Source organism: Trachemys scripta, chromosome 1, assembly GCF_013100865.1.
Source record: "Trachemys scripta elegans isolate TJP31775 chromosome 1, CAS_Tse_1.0, whole genome shotgun sequence".
NCBI lineage: Eukaryota > Metazoa > Chordata > Testudines > Emydidae > Trachemys > Trachemys scripta.
The window spans coordinates 232,613,305-232,631,730 of record NC_048298.1 but is presented as its reverse complement, the minus strand read 5'-3'; the positions used below and the strand labels follow the sequence as shown (position 1 = coordinate 232,631,730).

General features: G+C 40.4%; 1 protein-coding gene across 1 annotated transcript in view; it reads right to left on the bottom strand.

Annotated features, from left to right (window-relative positions):
• SLC9A4 (solute carrier family 9 member A4) overlaps positions 1–18,426 on the bottom strand; it is a 39,722-nt gene that overhangs the window by 10,091 nt on the left and 11,205 nt on the right. Inside the window, exons 3-8 of the mRNA XM_034759277.1 lie at positions 17,516–17,775; positions 13,379–13,596; positions 9,471–9,673; positions 8,513–8,599; positions 7,863–7,933; positions 5,476–5,637 (exon numbers count right to left, since the gene is read on the bottom strand). Coding sequence (XP_034615168.1) covers positions 5,476–5,637; positions 7,863–7,933; positions 8,513–8,599; positions 9,471–9,673; positions 13,379–13,596; positions 17,516–17,775 — 1,001 coding nt within the window. The remainder of the gene's footprint in view (positions 1–5,475; positions 5,638–7,862; positions 7,934–8,512; positions 8,600–9,470; positions 9,674–13,378; positions 13,597–17,515; positions 17,776–18,426) is intronic.

Below are 18,426 nucleotides of genomic sequence, written 5' to 3'. Positions count from 1 at the left end.
GCCGTATGATTGTCAATTACAGCTAATTTCACAAAATTGCCACCATTCGTTGCAATTGCAAAATTGCCACCTTCTTCAAAGCACAACCAGAAATAAGGCCTTATCGGGTTTTGCATCTGTGATAAATGAAAGGTGGGTAGCTCCCATTTATGGACACCCAGCCAGCCAGTTAGCTGTAAAATCCCTTTTGGTAGCTGTTCTCTGCTTACTTTACCTGTAAAGGGCTAAAAAGCCTCCCTGCATAGGTACAAAAAAGGGAAAAAAAGGGGAAGTGGGCACCTAACCAAAAGAGCCAATGGGAGGGCTAGGACTTTTTGAAATTGGGAAAAAACTTCCCTTTGTTGTCTGTTGTTCTCTCTGGGCTGCAGAGACCCAGAGCAGCCATGCTATAAGCAGGAATGCTGTGTAAGGTTTGAACCAGATATGAAAAATTATTTTCCATACCTAGAAAGAATCATTGGGGACAGGGAATGTTTAGATAGATACGATCAGGTTTATTTCTTTATTTTGGCTTGTGGATCTCCTCTGTGCTAACCCCAGATGCTTTTGGTTGCTTGTAACCTTTAAGCTCAACCCCCAAGAAAGCTATTTTTGGTGCTTAATTTTTGGAATTGCACTTTTAAAATCTAGCAAAAGCCTAAGTTCCAGAGGTATTTTCTTTCTTTTTGTTTTTAATAAAATTTACCTTTTTTAAGAACAGGATTGGATTTTTGGTGTCCTAAGAAGTTTGTGCATGTTGTTCGATTAGCTGGTAGCAACAGCTAATTTCCTTTGTTTTCTTTCTCAGCTCTTCCTCAGAGGGTGTGTGTGTGAAAGGGCTTGAGGGTACCCCACAGGGAGGAATTCCCAAGTGTTTCTTCCTGGTTCCCAGGGTTTTTTTGCATTTGGGTGGTGGCAGTGTTTACCAAGCCAAGGTCAGAGAAGAGCTGTAACTTGGGAGTTTAATACAAGCCTGGAGTGGCAAGTATTCATTTTTTGAATCCTTGCAAGCCCCCACTTTCTGCAGTCAGAGTGACAGAGTGGGGATTCAACCCTGACAGCATCCAACCTGAAACCAAAGCCATAGGGATAGGTTTGGGTTCAGGCATTTGAATCTGAACACTGCCAAAATTCAAATGTGTTGAAGATCCAAAGTGGCCCATCTCTAGGAAATGGCCAATTGTTGAGATCAACTGCTGTCTGTATGTAGTGATCCAAAATAGATCACAGGTGAAAAATGGCAAGTTAGAAAAGGAACAAGTCAGCCATAAAAGATGCAACATTTATAGAAAAAAGCCCCATATTTTTAAAAAGTAACCATTTAAATAGTCTAGTTTAATAAATAAATAAGACACATTTAGCCTGGCCCCCTGTCTAGGGACTTATAAATGCACACATTAGAGCTCTAAATTGGAGAGATGGGCATGTGGTTTGTTCTAGTGACCATTTAAATTGCTAATGGTTTTTTGAAGTGGCTGCTTTTAAACTCTCTGTGGACCACTGTCAAGTGGTCCACACACTACCAGTGGTCCATGAAACGTAGTTTGACAACTGAAGTCCTATGCAGTACAATCCCTCATGGCTGATGCCACAAAGAGTAGCTGCTTCTCTACCCACTTCTTGTCCAGGCCTGTCCTCCCTAGACCTATGGAACCAGAAGCCTGTGGTGCACCTGCAGAGGGATTTTATATCACAGAATTGGAAAAAGGGTTGGGAAAGTATAGAGAAGCATGGTATGTAGAGATCACTTCATCCTGCTACTTTCCCCACTCCAGATCAACCCAATTTGGCTCCCCCCTGCATGCAGATGTAGATGGAATATCAAGCCTTAAATCATCTCAGTGGTTGTTATCGTTTCACTCTTTAGGTGACTCAAATAAAATGCCCTCAGTTTCAGCTGAACTGAAATAGCAACAGAACAAACAACATGAAGATTATCTGTATTGTTCTAAAGCCCAAATAAAAAGCATATTCTTTGCATGGGATTAGCCATTAACCTGCCACATTGATAACAGTGAGCCTACCTGGGGAATGGAGAAAAGGTTATGTTTTCAGTTTAATAAGCACCCCTTTAATTAATATTTCACAATATACAATATATTTCAAAACCTGCTTTCAGCTAAAACAAGTTTGACTTGTTACCAACCCCATAAAATCATCTTTATTAAAATTCTTTCTCTGATGCTTATTGCAACTTCCTGCATTTTACTTGCAGGGCCCAGTCCAGGTGTTTTATTTGCAAAAACATTACTGAGATTATATCATTTTGGGTGCATAGCAATTGGCTATAACTCTGGGTTGGCAAAAAAAATCTATTCTGATCATGAATGAACCCAAAATACTGGCCACATTTGTTCTAAAAAAATAGAGCTAGTTAAAAAATAAAAACCAAATTCCCCAAAAATCCTTATCTAATTTTTTCCACATTTTTTGTTACATTTTGAACTTTCTGTACTCTCCATCCAGTTCTACTAAGAAGAAAGTAGCATCCTAGTGGGATAGCGCTTATGTAATAGTGTCACTGGCAATGAAAACACTCAGTCTGATTCTGAACCTGCTTACACCAGCGTACATCAAGACTATCTCCCCTGATGTCCAAAGAGTCACAGCAGTGTGAAACCAGCAAAAGTGAGTTCAAAAGAAGCCCATCCTGTCTTTCTTATGATTAAAGTATATTGTCTAAAATACAGCCATAGAAATGTGGTATCTGCAGCATCTGCTTGGATGTGCTTTGCCTTTTGAAATCCCCATTTCTAAGGCTTATGTTCTCTAAGCCAGTATAATTAGGTGCTATATTTTATCTCAAATCTAGATGCTTTGTTGCCCAGTCAATGGACAAATACTTAATGCATAGTCGACCTGTAGGAATCCCACTGACATGAATGGAAGTTCTGAGCCTGGAGCGAATCCGGAAGGCTCAACTGAGATCTGCCCTGATTGCCAGAGAGATTTCTTCCCCTTGTCTCTAAAGCATGAAAACCCCAGATAGCAATGATATGCCTGTGCAACTGATCAAAAGAGCTGAGGAGAAATGTATCATGTTATTATTGCATTGCAAATGTGGCTTTATATTAAATGCTTTTAATTAAAGGCTTATATTAAATGCTTGAATTTCTTTCCAAACCCCCCCCCCCACAGTTTCCAGGATTATTTATTTAGGCCAAGATTTTGCCACCCTCATTCACATTGAATAGTGCCTTATACTACAAGCTGTTTCACTGAAATCAATGGGATTACTCACTCTGATACCATGACCTTCAGTAGCCCCTTTCTCCTGAAGCAGTCCCACTGGCTGCTTAAAAAGTAAGGGACTATTTACTGTGAGTAAAAAATATCAGAATCTGGCCTAGCGTAAGATCCAATTCCACCTGAGCAAACTATTTATTCTAGAATGATATTTTTCATCCTACAAACTCAGTTCAGGAGTGAATTTATAAAACTACATGCAATCGGTTGGTCTTATGTTTTTAAAGAAAGTAAATAAAAATGTTGTTTGCGTGTCACAACTTTTCTTTCAAACTTCCTATTTGTATTATTCACATGCCACTCAGAAATATTTCTGACATACAGTAAAAGGAAAATTCACAGAGATCATGACCATATGCTTCCTTTAATGTTATCCTCTCACCAAAAAAATGATTTAGAAAAAAATTGACCAGCTCTTACATTACACAATGATACAAGAATTCAAAACAAACAAATGAATTTTTACATGATCAAGATAAACAGTTTAAAGAGTGACCCTGGTAAGGTAACTTTTTTCTTAGGTGAGATCTCTGAAATACTCCCATGCACATACTTACTTGTGTGCAGTCACATTGAGGTCAGTGGGTCTGCGCATAAGAATAATTATGTGCATTGGAGTGAAGGTTTCCATGATCCAGCTCTTTATATTTTATATGGTTTTATCCAGAATTCAGTTTTACTGATCTCAACAAAGGAACTGTGTTGCACTGAGGGTATTTGCCCCATTGATTTCTATAGAGATTATGTTTGTTTTTCACCAAGTCTGTTTCACATAGCCTTCCATTGCCTTTCAATTGGCTCCTCTGTTTAGGGGAGAAGGACAGACTCAAACCTTCCATGTATCTCTGGGGGTTGGTTCAGTGTGCTGGAGGGAGCAGTCTTCACTATCCCAGCACATGAAGCCATTAGTCCACTTTTGCTGTACAGCAGGAAGCTCCCCCTTGGGCACCCACTAACAAAGGCCTTTGGCTAATTGGCACTATTTAGCCTGTTAGTTAAGAAAACTAGAGATGGCCAATAGAGTAAAGTAAAAAAACTAACCCCACCCTATCCCAGTCTGTCAAACCAAACATTTTTGGAGGTTCATAAAGCATGTTTCATTATTTTTTTTAGTCTCTCTCTGCACCTGATACTCCTGGGGGAATTCTGTGCACCTGCGCAATGCAGAATTTTGTAGAAATTAATGTTGTGCGTGCAGAATTTCCTTTCCCCCACAGAAATGTGCTAGCCGCCACTAAGGCCACTGGACTTGGCAGATCCCAGCTTGCACATAGAAGACTCTGCTGTGGGGCGGGGAGGGAGCTAGAGTGTTCCTGGCAGCTGCAGTTCCCAGCATGCCCTGAGGGAAGGAGAAGGCGGTGCACAGGAAACTCTGTGCAAGCCTGGGACCAAGCATCAGGCTATTTCTCCCTCTGGATCCCTGGGCTCTGGGGGAGGTGGGGGAGAGGAAAGGAGTGAGGGAGATGGGTGTCTGGACAAGGGGGGGGCAGGCTGGGCTCTGTGGGGAAGAGGATGCGGGTATCTGGGCCAGGGGGGTCCCACAGCTGGGCTCTGGGGGGAGTATCTGAGTTGGAGGGGCCCTACGATTGGGCTCTGGGGAGAGGGAGTTCAGGTGTATTGGCTGGGGGGCCCTTGCAAGGGGGCTCTGGGGGGGAGGGGTTGTGGGTGTCTGGCCCTCCCTACTAGGCTCTGGTGGGGGGGGGGAAAGGGGAAGATAAACAGGAACTGGGTTGTCATAACAGTTTCTTTAACTCTCTCATGAGAGCTATACCCAAATTTACAGATCCCAGAGTTCTGGTTACTAATCTGAACTGAGGGCCAGGCAAACCAGTACACTCCTTTCCTTTGTGTTGCACTTTCAACACAAAGCAGCCCCAAACCAGAATTTACTGGCCAGTTAAATGAAGCATATGGCCTCTTTGCATCACTGGAGCAGTGCAAAGCAATCAGTGAGTACCACTGAGTCTAGACCTGAATCTCCAGGCCTTTGCAGGCTTGCCTGTCGCTGCTGAAAAACATGGGTGAAGAGGCAGTCTTTTCCCTCTTTGTACACTCAGAACTATCGCTGAACATTTCCTTTCCTATGGAACATGTCAAGGTCCTAGCACCAAAGTTATTCCTCCCCTCCCAGTACCTTTTTCTTGTCACATTTCTTTTAAAGTCCTTGTCTCCTTCAGCTATTTCTTCATATTCCCCCGTCCCCCTTCCTCCCTTTCCCATTTGGTAAGCTGTAATGAAGCTGATACTCACTGGAGAGAAGCTGTCGATGCAGCTGAACTTATCATCCCACTCTCTGCCATCTCAATGGCCTGTTTGATTTCCAGTTTCTTGTACAGAGATACAATGCTGGATTTGGGCTGGTTCTCCCGGATCAGGATTTTCTTTAGATATTTAGTGTCAAACTTTTTAAATCTATGAAACAGAAATTAAAAGCAAATGTAAAAAGGAAAGGAGTCCATCTTCCTCGCTGACAACATCCATCAAATATATATATATAATTGCGGGTTGGAAACTGAAGCCAAATTGTCGGTGCCTGTGGCCTGCTGAACGACCAGTGAACCTGTTGGAGGACAAAGGGCATGGCCTACTGGTCCACAGAGATGGTAAATCTGCTATACAAAAGAAAGAAACAAACTGCAATCATCTCAAAAAGAAGGTTGGGTGAGTGTTAGCATATAGCATCGCCACAATTGTACGAAAAGAAAAAAGGGGCCAGTCTTTCATGCTTTTGTACAAATGTTGTATTCTAATAAGGTATAACAGCAGCAGCTGCACTTACAGCAACGCTGGCCTATTCAGCCAGACACCAATAATGTTCTAAATGGCCCAGTAGTTAGGTCCTATTATGCTGCTGATCATTTTAAATCCTGACAATTAGGGGAAAATATATATGTCCTAATATTCTGAATGCCAGAGAAATTGAATGGACTGCAAAATGATGTCTGTATGCACGCTGCATATTATAATATACCATTAATGTGCTGCATACACAAGTTCGAATGTGCGTGTGTGTGTTGAGGCGTGTATTGGCTTTCAGGCATTAGCTTAACAAAACAGCAGCAGCTCTTCTTATAATTTTTTTTTCTATGGGGCAGTTTGCTATTGCAGAGAAATGTACTTTAGAGTGTTATGAAAAGCAATACAGAGTTTATACAATTTCTTATAATAAGCAACTGTTTTTAATATTTATTGCTATAACAGAAGTACGCAGCTCTGCTTTGTTCTGTGAACAAGGATGCTCTGCAGAGCTCTCTAGTCCACAGGAAGTTACCCTGAGTGTCGGTTAACAAGGTAATCAATTCTTAAAAGCATATTATTTAATCTTAATGCAAGGAATACCTTCATTTTTATATGACTCTCATATAAATACTTTCATATGATGTGTTTCTTTAGCCTTTACCTTGACTGAAACAGTAACTTACTAGTAGGTTTCAGAGTAGCAGCCGTGTTAGTCTGTATCCGCAAAAAGAAGAACAGGAGTACTTGTGGCACCTTAGAGACTAACAAATTTATTAGAGCATAAGCTTTCGTGGACTACATCCGAAAAAGTGGGCTGTAGTCCACGAAAGCTTATGCTCTAATAAATTTGTTAGTCTCTAAGGTGCCACAAGTACTCCTGTTCTTCTTTTAACTTACTAGTAGTATTCATAGACTCCTCCTATCAGGTCTATTGGGTGGATCTGAGAGAAGTGACAGAAATGCAGCTTATCTCAGTTGCAATGCCTTCAGCTGTGTCTGTGGCTTCAAATTGGGAATTCTATAGCCTATGCACCATTGTTATCCTCAATATATTCTCTGGAAGGCCATTTTTAGCCCATTACATATGAATTCTATAGTTAATAAATTTATTGAAATGAAGGCCATCTCTCAGGCAGAAAAGATATTCCACCCCATAAAGGCTTGTGTTACTGCTATACAGCAACCATCTGAGCTTGCAGATGTATTGGGCAGACTGATGATCATATGTATATCTCCACATTCAGATCTGATAATGTAAAGGTTACAAATCAAATGGCAATTTAGAACATCAAGTCAACATCACAACTTGTCTCATCTACCCATTGAAGGTATAATGCTGCTCCCATATAATTCCTTTATTAAGTTAATACAAACATCACTTTTGTGCTCTCTCCTAGATACAGAAGGCAGTATAATTCTGAGACCAGGAAAAAATTACTATTTATTACTTTATTATGCACTATCTATATTGTCCCATATGTTTGCACAGTGATTTACATTCAAATAAAACGACAGATCCATACCTCAAGCAGCTTGCAATTTAAAGGCCCACTTTGAAGATTGATAGGCTTACATTTAGGCCTTGTTTGCAGGCTTTCACGTGCATGTGGCATGAGTGTGCATGTCATGTTCCTCCTCTATCACACTTATCTCCTCCTAGTTTTTGAGGAGTCACAGCAGTGAAACATATATGAATGTTGCACTCCAAAAGATGATGATTACTCAAGAGCTCGGATTATATTTTAGAACAGGATATGGCGCATATCCCTAACATTTTACATTCTAATCTAACCTTCTGAGATCACAAAGTGGATTTCCTACTGTATTTACCTTTGAGTAGATAAATATGTCACAGCTAAATTACTTTATTATACCAGACAGTAACAAAACATTCTTACTTGTCTCTCAGTTGATAGTGACTCCAATGCCCACATATATCTTCAATTCCAGCCTTCAAGTGATCCATCATCTAGAGAAAAAAAATACAACAAACCAATGGTCATAACATGAAATCAATGTCAAAACAATTCTTAGGTAATCAAAGACCAGATTCTAAGAAATTTAGACACTGATTCAAATTAAACAACTCTTAGAAAATCTAAAATTTTATAAAAATCTAGACAAACTTCTCCATATGCCAATGTCTCTGATCTTTTTATTTTTCCTTAAGATTGTTTGATCTGTATAAGTAAATCTGCTACTAATTACCAGAATTTGCAGGCACCTTGATGTGTTTTCAACCTCAGCAGAAATAGCTTTAAAATTTCCAGTGTCTTTATAAAAAGTTCCATTCTGCAGTTTTGAAATTATAATGAGGTGGCATCCATATCCAGAGGATGTCATATATTACTTTACAACAGCTTCTTTGGACTCAAACACCATCCAATATTTTTATTAAGATATTTTGGCTGGGATTTGCAAAGGCGCCTAAGGGGCTTATTTGCCCAATGAATTTCAATGGGAACTGGGTGCCTAACTCTCTTGGGCAAATTTGGAACTCCCATTTGTTCTCTTTCTAGGATACAGTTCATCAATAAAGACAACTTACTCGTACATGAATCTCTTCATTGATGCACTCTTTCTTGTTAGTCTTTTTAACATCTAGATACTTGACCAGTGGACCAATTGTGATTCCCTGTATTTAGAAAAATGAGTGAGAAAGTTAATTATTGTTTGAAACAAGCAGATAAAAGGCAAAAGATGAAGTGACTATCTTTTATTTGATCACTGTGTCTAGAATATAGGGCTTATTTGTTATTAGTCGAGCTGGATAGAAAATGGAGTGGGAGGTGGGGGGGAGGTTCTGAAAAAAAAATGTTTCAATTTTTTTAAAATCAAAATTAGATTTTCATCAGCATTTTCTAATCAATAGTAAGAATTAGTTTCTGTAAACTACCTGGCCTGCTAACCACTCATACCAAGCTAATATTTCATTCCAGAGGGAAAAAATAGTTTCAACAATATCAAAGCATCCTGTTTGACATTTTTAAAAACTATGTAATATAATAGTTTAAAAGACTATATAAAAATAAAATGATTCACCCCAAACACATTTTTTTCAGGATTTTCATTTGCAGGGAATTTCTAAATTGTGAGGTTTCATTCCTAATCAGAACAAAGACAAATGTTGAAATCACAAAATCCTTCACAAAATGGAATTTCCATCCTGCGTAGCCCTAGTTATGACACAAAGGGGGAACAACTACTCTTGTATATCAGAGTACAAGGTGAAGTAAAAAATTGGAACATAATTTTCAGAGGAATTTTAAGGAAATCTATTTTTAAATACAGTGGTGAAGTTACTAAATATTTAACTGAAACGATAAGAAAAAATTAATTATCCAGCAAAGGGTTATTGTGTTACATCTGGAGACACTATCCAGCAACTAAAGTATAAAATAGAAGGATTTAATTCTGATTTACGTGCAAATCTCAGTACAAGCTTAACTATGAAGCCTCTAGGCATTGCTGTTGTATGAAATCAACCCATTATTAAACCTACTTACCTGAATGAACACAGTGAAATATATAACTACAAGAGTAGCCGTAATGAACATGTTCTTTCTAGGGAAGAGATACATCGGAAGCAAAAATGCAAGAGAGAAACTACTGGCTCCTCGAAGGCCACTGTAGGCAATAATGAGCTGGTCTTTAATGGTGAAGGGATAAGTCCGAAATTTGTTGCTGATATAAAAGAGAGCAAACACACCTAGGAGGGAGGAAAAACTATTGTTAACCAAGTAACAAAGAGAAATACTTTAAGTGCAACAGCATCTTTAGCCTTTAAGCCACGAACACTGTTTTCTTTGCAATTGTGAGTGCTTGTAACTTCTTTTCTGGTCATTTGTTGAGGCTATTTTTTAAATATATTATAAATGTGATGCCTATGAGAAATTTTAACACAATATTCTAATGTAGGTTTCTAAATGTTTTGTATTTTAACTTTGCTGAGTAGGATCAGAAGATGAGATGAGTGATATTATCCACCACCATTTGTATTTTAGACAAGTCTTCCACAGAGATGATCTGAAGATATCCTAGATAAGAGCTCTTCCTGCTTTCCCCCCTATAATATTCTTTCAAGCATTTCTTCTTCCCTTTTACTCCAATGCATTTTGGTCCCATTCTAAGTTACTCAAGACATTTTCCCACACAGTAGAAGACCAGTGTGTTTGAACAGTGCTTGAACAGTTTGACAGTTGCATATAATAAAATAATAATAATAATAATACCTATGTCTTTATCTAGTGCTTTTTTTTTTTTTTACAGAAGGGAAAACTGAGTAACAGAGGGGTGGAAAGACATACTGAAGATCACCCAGCAAACCAAGGGCAGAGCTAGGAATAGAGTCCAGGACTCCTGAGTCGCAGTCCAGTGCTCTTCACTGACTCCCTTTAAAGGCATTCGGTAACAAAACAGCTATAGTGGAAGTTGCTTAATTCTCCTGATTTGTTTTGCTTTTAATTAAAAGTAAAACTAATGTGACAGCCTATATGACAGAGCTGACCCTTGCGGTCCCTTCTAACCCTATAGTTCTATGATTCTATGTGGCTGGGTGTGGACTGCAGCTTCTGCCTACAGTATATTTAGTGGCTTGCTTGTTTTTTTCCATTACCCTCTTGGGCCCTTTTCCAACAGCTTTATTTTCTTAATGAAATGCCCTTGTATCTACATTTCATATGAGCACCATGACTGATGTAAATAATGAACCGTTATAAGTAGAAAAAATCCATTTTATACATCAACCCTATAACAAGATTATTGGATTATTATTGGTTGGCCTCGTAACACTACAAAGGTTGCGTGGCACTTCCCATTATGAGATCCTGTTTTCAGTTGCTTATAGCTTTGTCAAACTGAAGTTTTCCATGCTGGGCATCTGACTCAGGCTGACAGGTGACCTTTATTTGAAAAGCTCTAAAACCCCCATGCTTTGGAACAGGGACTTGAAATTTAGTAGGGAGGTGGCCTTTGTGTCAGGGATGTGCCTTTTGCTGTACCCATTAAAAATTGCTCATGTGTGGCCAAGTTATAAGACTGCAAAATCTCAGTTTGCACATGCTCAGTATAGACTTCTTCATCTTCCCCCTTAAACTTTCCTAGGATTCCATCGTCACCGAGCCTGCTCCAGCCTCTCACAGCTCCTAGCATTGAGAAGACTGCATGGACCATCACAGAGTAATTGAACCTAGTCCATCCTCTCACTATTCCAATGTGTGACCAGGCTGTGCCTGCACCATCCCCACAGAGATAACGAGCATGCTGCAGGACCAGGGCTACAGGAACAAAGCTGGAATTTCCCTAAAGTGGCTAATCCCAGCTGCTCCCAGGGTGAGGCCAGGCAGTGTAATGGAGAGCACAGAGCCTGGCTCTCCTGTGGTCTCTGCGACCCCACCCCCACCCCCGCCGGCACCCACGCAGTGCAGAGAAGAAAGCCACCTGATTTGAATGCAGAAGGGACAAAAGCTGAATCAAGGAGGAGGGAGAGGAGCAGATGGAGACAAGGAGACTAAAGAGGGGGAGAAAAACTGGGAATATCTGGGCACGGAGACTATGAGTGGGAGCCAGGAAACAGAGGGAGAAAGTCTTCTTGCCCAACCAATCCCAGCCTATGACTAGGAGCCTGGGACAGGGATTCGGTGAAGGCAGCTGGGGCAAAGAGGCTGGGGCTCAGTTGGCTGTGAGGGAGGAACACTGAGACTGCATGAGGAGCTGCAGACAGGGGAGGAGACTGGCATCAGATGTAGGGAAGGAGAGAAACTGGGAGTGGACGGGGAGCTTTGGGCTTAGTCAGCAAGTTGAGAGGTGGAGACTAGAACTCAATGGGAAACATGACATACAATGAGAAGCCTGAGGAGAAGAGAATGGAGTGGGAGAAGGAGGAGCCGGGGGTGGCAAAGAGACAAAATTGGGATGGGGACAGGTTAGTGGGGATGGAGCAGAAGGGGTCACACTTAAAAGCAGAGGCCAGAAGAGTCTTTACCCACTAGAGCACACACCCCTCCAGAGTCTGGAAGATCCCCAAGATTCACAATTTCTCTACTGTCAGCAAATACCTGTGAAACCCATTGGCAAAATCTTATACCCCTCTACTGCTGGGCCACATAGAGGACATCAATCTACTATTGCTACCAGTTATTCCATTAGCTCAAGTGGCAGAGGTCTGTGAGGTGGATCAAAAGGTTCAACCTGTCTGATGACCACATGAGTCCCAATATGATGGAATTTCTGTTTTTTCAGTTTGCTTTATTTAAAAAACATAGATAACTGCACACTAAAATCATGGATTAAGGTTGCAAAGTCAAGTACTCAGAAATTAAGAAATGCCAGAATTAAGGTTGCCTCTGCAACCTTAATTTGCCCCCTTGTGCATATGCATTATGGTACAATCTTTAATTACCTGACACATACTATGTTTTCCATAGGAGCCCTGTTTCATTCAGTGATATATAAATACATTCAAATAAGGAATAATCGTGTCTGAATGCAATGTACTTACTGCCTCGTTGTTTTGGGAATTGTAATCAGTTAATAGTAACACTTTAATTTACTTGATAAAAACACTGTGCCCAATGCTAGGATCTGGCTGGTTCAGGACCAGAGGGCATGGGGCAAAGTTAGCTGCACGCTACCTCTTCACTTCCCCAATCCTGGGGTACCAGGAGCCAATTCAATACCATAGTATGTCAGAGCAGCCTCAGGGCTGGATTAGTAGCCAGGCATCATGAGTGTTCTGCCACAGCTTTTCCATTTTACCATATGACCAGCTCACCCTAACCCCTGGAGAGCTTGGGAAGGGCTGGGATAAAGCTGGTTATGTCAGTTTTACCTCACCTGGAGATTTCCTTCACCCATGCCATCCAAGCCAAGAGAAAGGCTTTACAGGAGTGGTGCCAAAGGGCCGGGATCTGGATTCACACTGTATAGAACTCTATCTACTTTAAGAATAAATTTAAATAGCTAATATACTCTCTCTGATTAAAATTGCAGAGAAATGTTCAAATTGCCAAAAATAGATAAGGGACCATCTTAAATTAACCACATTCTAAAATGTAACCATTATGAAACCCACTTACCTGAATAAACACAGTAATAACATATGGCCAGCCTAAATATCAACATAATGATGGAAATGGTTTAATTTTACTTAAAAGTTTCCTTCACGCCGAATCACAAAATCCAGCTTCAGGTATTGACCTTTTGGTTGTTGTTCCTCCCCCGCACCTTCCAGTTCAGTACTAATATTTGTGAAATTACCTGGTCAGTAAGACACACCTATTAAACTCATTATTAAACAGGTTATACAAATCAGCACTACATTTCCTAGCCTACTTTTGCACTGATTACTTTCAAAGACGCAAAGCACCACATCTACCCAGGCTGGCTGTGTTAAAATGCAGTATTTGCCTCTTACTTAGCACACGCCAAATCAAGCAGAAGAGCAGAGTGAAGGAAACAAAGGCCCAGTTCCACTCGTGGTTCCTTCCAACTGTGGACACTCCCATGAACACGAAAATCAGGGTCTCGCTGACACTGCTCAGCATCTTCATGAAGTACTTTATGGTTGTGTAGGAATTCTGGGAAACATTCTCCTCCACATATTTTTTCATAGTCACTGCACATGCCGTCATCCTGTTCATTCCGAAACACCATGCAAAGCATTAGGTATTGGCAATGATCATCTGTGTTTATTATCTTAAAAGAGAAAGGCTCCTCTAATCACTCCTGCTTGAAGACTAGTTGAATCCAGACTGTCTGCTCATCTCCTTATTTGAGCCCACACATGGGCCAGATTCTGAGACTGTCCTCATGCAATACCTTCCTCCTTAAATTGAGCCATTGATTTCAATGGGACTACTTGAGGAGTAAGGGACTGTGTAATGGTATGGATATTGCATCTGGCCCTATGTGTGTATCCCATATAGAGGAGAAGAAAAGGAGCCAGAGTTTGTCAACCTTACTCAAAGTGAGTCTGGTTCAAAGTCATTTTTGTTTTGAATGCACAACAAATACGAATAAAGGGGCAAACTCGTGGCTTTGCCACGAACACCAAGCAAGGAACAATGCATTGTCGTGCTGCCCTGGAAGCAGACGAGTCAGTGCCACACTCTGCCTCCCAGTAATCCCTCACTCTGGTGTGGCAAAGGAGGAACCCTGCATCAGCCCTACACCTGGCACAGAGTGTCCCCCACACACACCAGCTAGCCAGCATATTAGGGAGTGGAGACCTAGCTCCAATGATTCTCCACCCCTCCGTGCCCACTGCTGTCCACAAGCATTGCAGGAGGAAATGCAGCAACAGCCCTGCAAAGGCTGCTCTTTCCCTTCATGGCGATCCAGCTTGCATGGGGCAGTGAAGGGACACCTTACAGCTCCTTACTTCTCTGCTTGGCTGCATGAACCAGGCCACTATCTGGCCCAAACATATCAGTAAACAATGTGGGCCAGGCGCTGATACTATTACTCATACTAAATAGCACCTTACTCTCAGACTGAAGTTAATGAGACTTCTTATGGAGTAAGGTACAGTAGAACCTCAGAGTTACGAACACCAGAGTTATGAACTGACCAGTCAACCACACATGTCACTTGGAACTGGAAGTACATAATCAGGCAGAAACAGAGACAAAAAAAAGAACACCCTCTTCCCCCCCAAAAAGCAAATACTGTACAGTACGGTGTTAGAGGAAAACTACTAAAAAAATTAAGGGAAAGCAGCATTTTTCTTCTGCGTCATAAAGTTTCAAAGCTGTATTAAGTCAATGTTCAGTTGTAAACTTTTGAAAGAACAACCATAATGTTTTGTTCAGAGTTACAAACATTTCAGTTACAAACAACCTCGATTCCTGAGGTGTTCATAACTCCGAGGTTCTCCTGCACTTCCTAGCATGAGTAGGAATATGGCAGATTTTGTGTTCTCTGTTAAATCAGCAGTCAGGCATTCTCCCAAGGCTTTCTCATTTCTGTCGTGTTCCTAAAGCTTAAAGGAAACTATACGTAAATAGGCAGGTTGAATGCTAAACTGATAGATAGCCCAGTATGTCACCTAGCTGGTTTCCATCTATAACATTTTAGTCCTATCAGCCTTCTGCATGGCAATAGTTTTCTAATCTTGTGTGCTCAGAATATTCTGAGCGCTCCTCAGGTCTCCCATTCATTCCACCTAGACAAAGCTACAGGGTGCTCTGGAGGAACAGAAACATTCAGCAGGTCCCAGGACATTCAAAGACAAAATCAATAGGCATTAATGTTTGATACTGTTGACTTTTCAAGATCTATGCATAATAAATTTTCATAACCCAAGTGGAAAATGAATGAATTCATCAATAATTCAATGGTGCAACAGTAAGTTCCCATCACTAAAATAAGCAATAATATATTTAATAGGCTAGTAAGAAGAGTAAACCCGGATTATATTAATATTATTTTATTACTAATAATTTCAATAAACTAATGACAATAAGAAGCATGTGAAATAAAGTTTTATATATTTTAAAATAATGAATATTCACAGGGGTGGTTTGTAAGGTTCAGGAAGACTGATCAAATCTATAACTGATTAATAAATTAGTATTCAGCTCTGATAGGACCTGATCTTGAAGTCAATGAGAGCTTTGCCAATTACCTATATACCATATATTAGTGGGCAAAACATGAACCAGGATCTGGGTCACTTTGCAATGGGTGTAAATAGCTACACAAGATATAAAACAGTGGAGAACAGGATTAGAATCATATATACACTAATAATTAGATTGGATTAAGAAGCATCTAAATATTACATTATAAATGCACTTAGAGTATGAGGATAGGTGCTTTATATATGTATCTAATTAAACAATTGGGTTAAATTTTCAAACACAGGTACCTCAGATGATCCTGCAAGGTATGTTTGCATACAACAGCATCTTTGTACAGAGACTGTAAACTGGGGTTTGTGAACAAATCAGGCTCTGAGACGTGCAGTGAGAGCTAATGTAAAATTTTTGCACTCATAATGACAGTACACTTCTTTATGCATGTGCAATGTATTGTAGGTGCCCACGTTCAAACATTTGTCCCCATTAAGTGAGAATCCCCCCTGGAGGTAGCCTTCACTCATTCTGGGGCACCAGGGTCAGTGAAGTCCCATCCCCAGCTCATTCATGTGAGCTCAGGGCAGGAAAAAAAAAAAACCTGGTGTTGCCAGCCCAGGAGTCAGAGATTGGACTCATCACCAGCCAGCAGAATTATCTATAGAACTGAGGATGAGGATGTCACCAGACTTCCACTTCTTCAGTTTTTATTTTGGTATTCTTTCCTCTCCATTGATTGTCTGTTTGCTCCAACTCCCTCCCACATCCTCACCTCACATTCCCTTTGCTGCCCCTCACTGTCTCTGCCCTCCATGCGCCTCTCCATTCCTCCCTCCATCCTTTCACTCTTCTTTCCTATCCCTGTCCTCCTTGTCATCCTCCCATCAATGTCCTCGCTCTCTCTCTTCCTTTGTGTTTACTGTAAATTATAGTCCTTTCTGACCTTCCCTCTTCATCTCACACCTGTACATTCGTAACACATTTGGGACCAGCCATAGAACTATTTCAAGGTTACTGTAGTGAAGTGTCTGGCCTTTAATCGATGGCACCGTTGCTCTTTACAGAGCATGGTGTATGCACCGATGAGTTCTCTGAGGGCTGCTGAGTCCAGTGAGCAAGTCACAGTCTCATCCACAGGTAAGGCACACCCACGTATTAGCAATGCTCTGAATCCGAGCAGCAGATTCCTTCCTCCTCTGACGCCAGTCATCACAAAGATTGATCCAGTTCTCCTTGCAATGCCTTGCTCCATCAACAAGCCGACTCTGTCAACCAGAGCGGCATTCTGCACTCCTTTCCCAGTCATTCAAAGAGATTCCAAGGATACTAAGTCATCTTTGCAAACATCCCAAAATCTGCAGTGGTCTACTTCTCTTTCTAGACCCTTTGTGACCCTTCACTCTTTGGGATCCTGTAATCTGGCATTCACTTGACATGTCCAAGTCTTTTCTACTGATCAACATTCCCATGAATGACATACCAGCACGATTTAACACTTCCACATTTATCACCCTGTCTTGGTTTTTTAATGTGCATGTGTTTGTTTAATGCTTCTGAATTTTATATTTGGGCCAGATTTAGTTCCAAGTTACATAAAATTAATTTAGGTGTAATTCCACTTAAATCAATGGAGTTCAATTGATATACATTGCTGAAACTGAGAGTAAGATCTGGTCTATTATTCTTTGTTCTTTTGATATTAACAATGTTGTATATAACTACATCCCTCTCATAACATTAGTGGGATGCCACATAGAAATAAATATTAGCGCATAAGTTGGTCTGGTATCAGATCATGCTGTGTTTAAACAGATATATCAGCAGACCAGGTTGCACATTTAGGCCCATAAAGAATCACAACTGAAAAAAATGGGACGGGGGCAGCAGAAATCATTATACTAATCCCAAGCAAAACACCTTGTCAAGAATGGAATTCCACCCTGGGAGGCATTTGAAAATTCTTATTTGATACTCACGCCAGAATGCCTGAGATGTAGAGGGTTTCAGCAGACAAATATGACAAATAGCTGAACATGAAGACAAGCAGTGGTTCGATGGCAGAAATGTTCTGTGTAAATCGAGTCATGAATGCCGAAACAAATCCAAACACGATACCAAACAGCACTCCGCCTAGTCCTACTACAAAGAAACGAGCAAATCCAGCAAGAACATCAATAGGTTCAATCTCTTCGTATCGGTGCATCTGGGTGAAGGCGATGAATATGTTATATAACACCTGTATGTAAAAATAATGGACAGCAAATTAGAAATCTTTCAAAACTAGATTTTCTCAATATTTTAGTGGTATGTGCCACACTGTATTATACTCATATTGCTTAGCAAAATTGTAGTTTAAATCTGAACATATCCTTAAGAATTATCTACCTGTCTGGGATCCTAAAACTAGTGAAGAAATGATACAAAATGCCAGTCAATGTGTCATATTCATCATGTTAAAACAGTAAGACAGTTAGGCTGGGACACCCCATGTGTGTGATAGATGGAATGTATGATGTTTTCAGAAAGTACATGATGCCTCAGACACCATAAACTATGTAGCAAAGAAAGTGCTCAGAAGCACCGTGATGGGTGAAAATGTAAGAACTTAAGAATCAAATTGAATCGAATAGAACAGAAGCTAAGCAACTCCAGCTTCATACTGGTGATAGATAAACACTCAACTCATGGTTCAATATGCAATTGTTGTTATTAAATATACTAGAACTCTTATAGAACCAATTTTTATTACCTTACCTTAATAATATAGTAATTACAGTCTGTTGTGTGAAGGCTATTGATAAATCTGTACAGTGGATTTGTAAAAATGTCAAAAGGACACTGTCAAGGCACTTTTCAAAAGTTTGAAAATACTTTTTTTTATTCACTT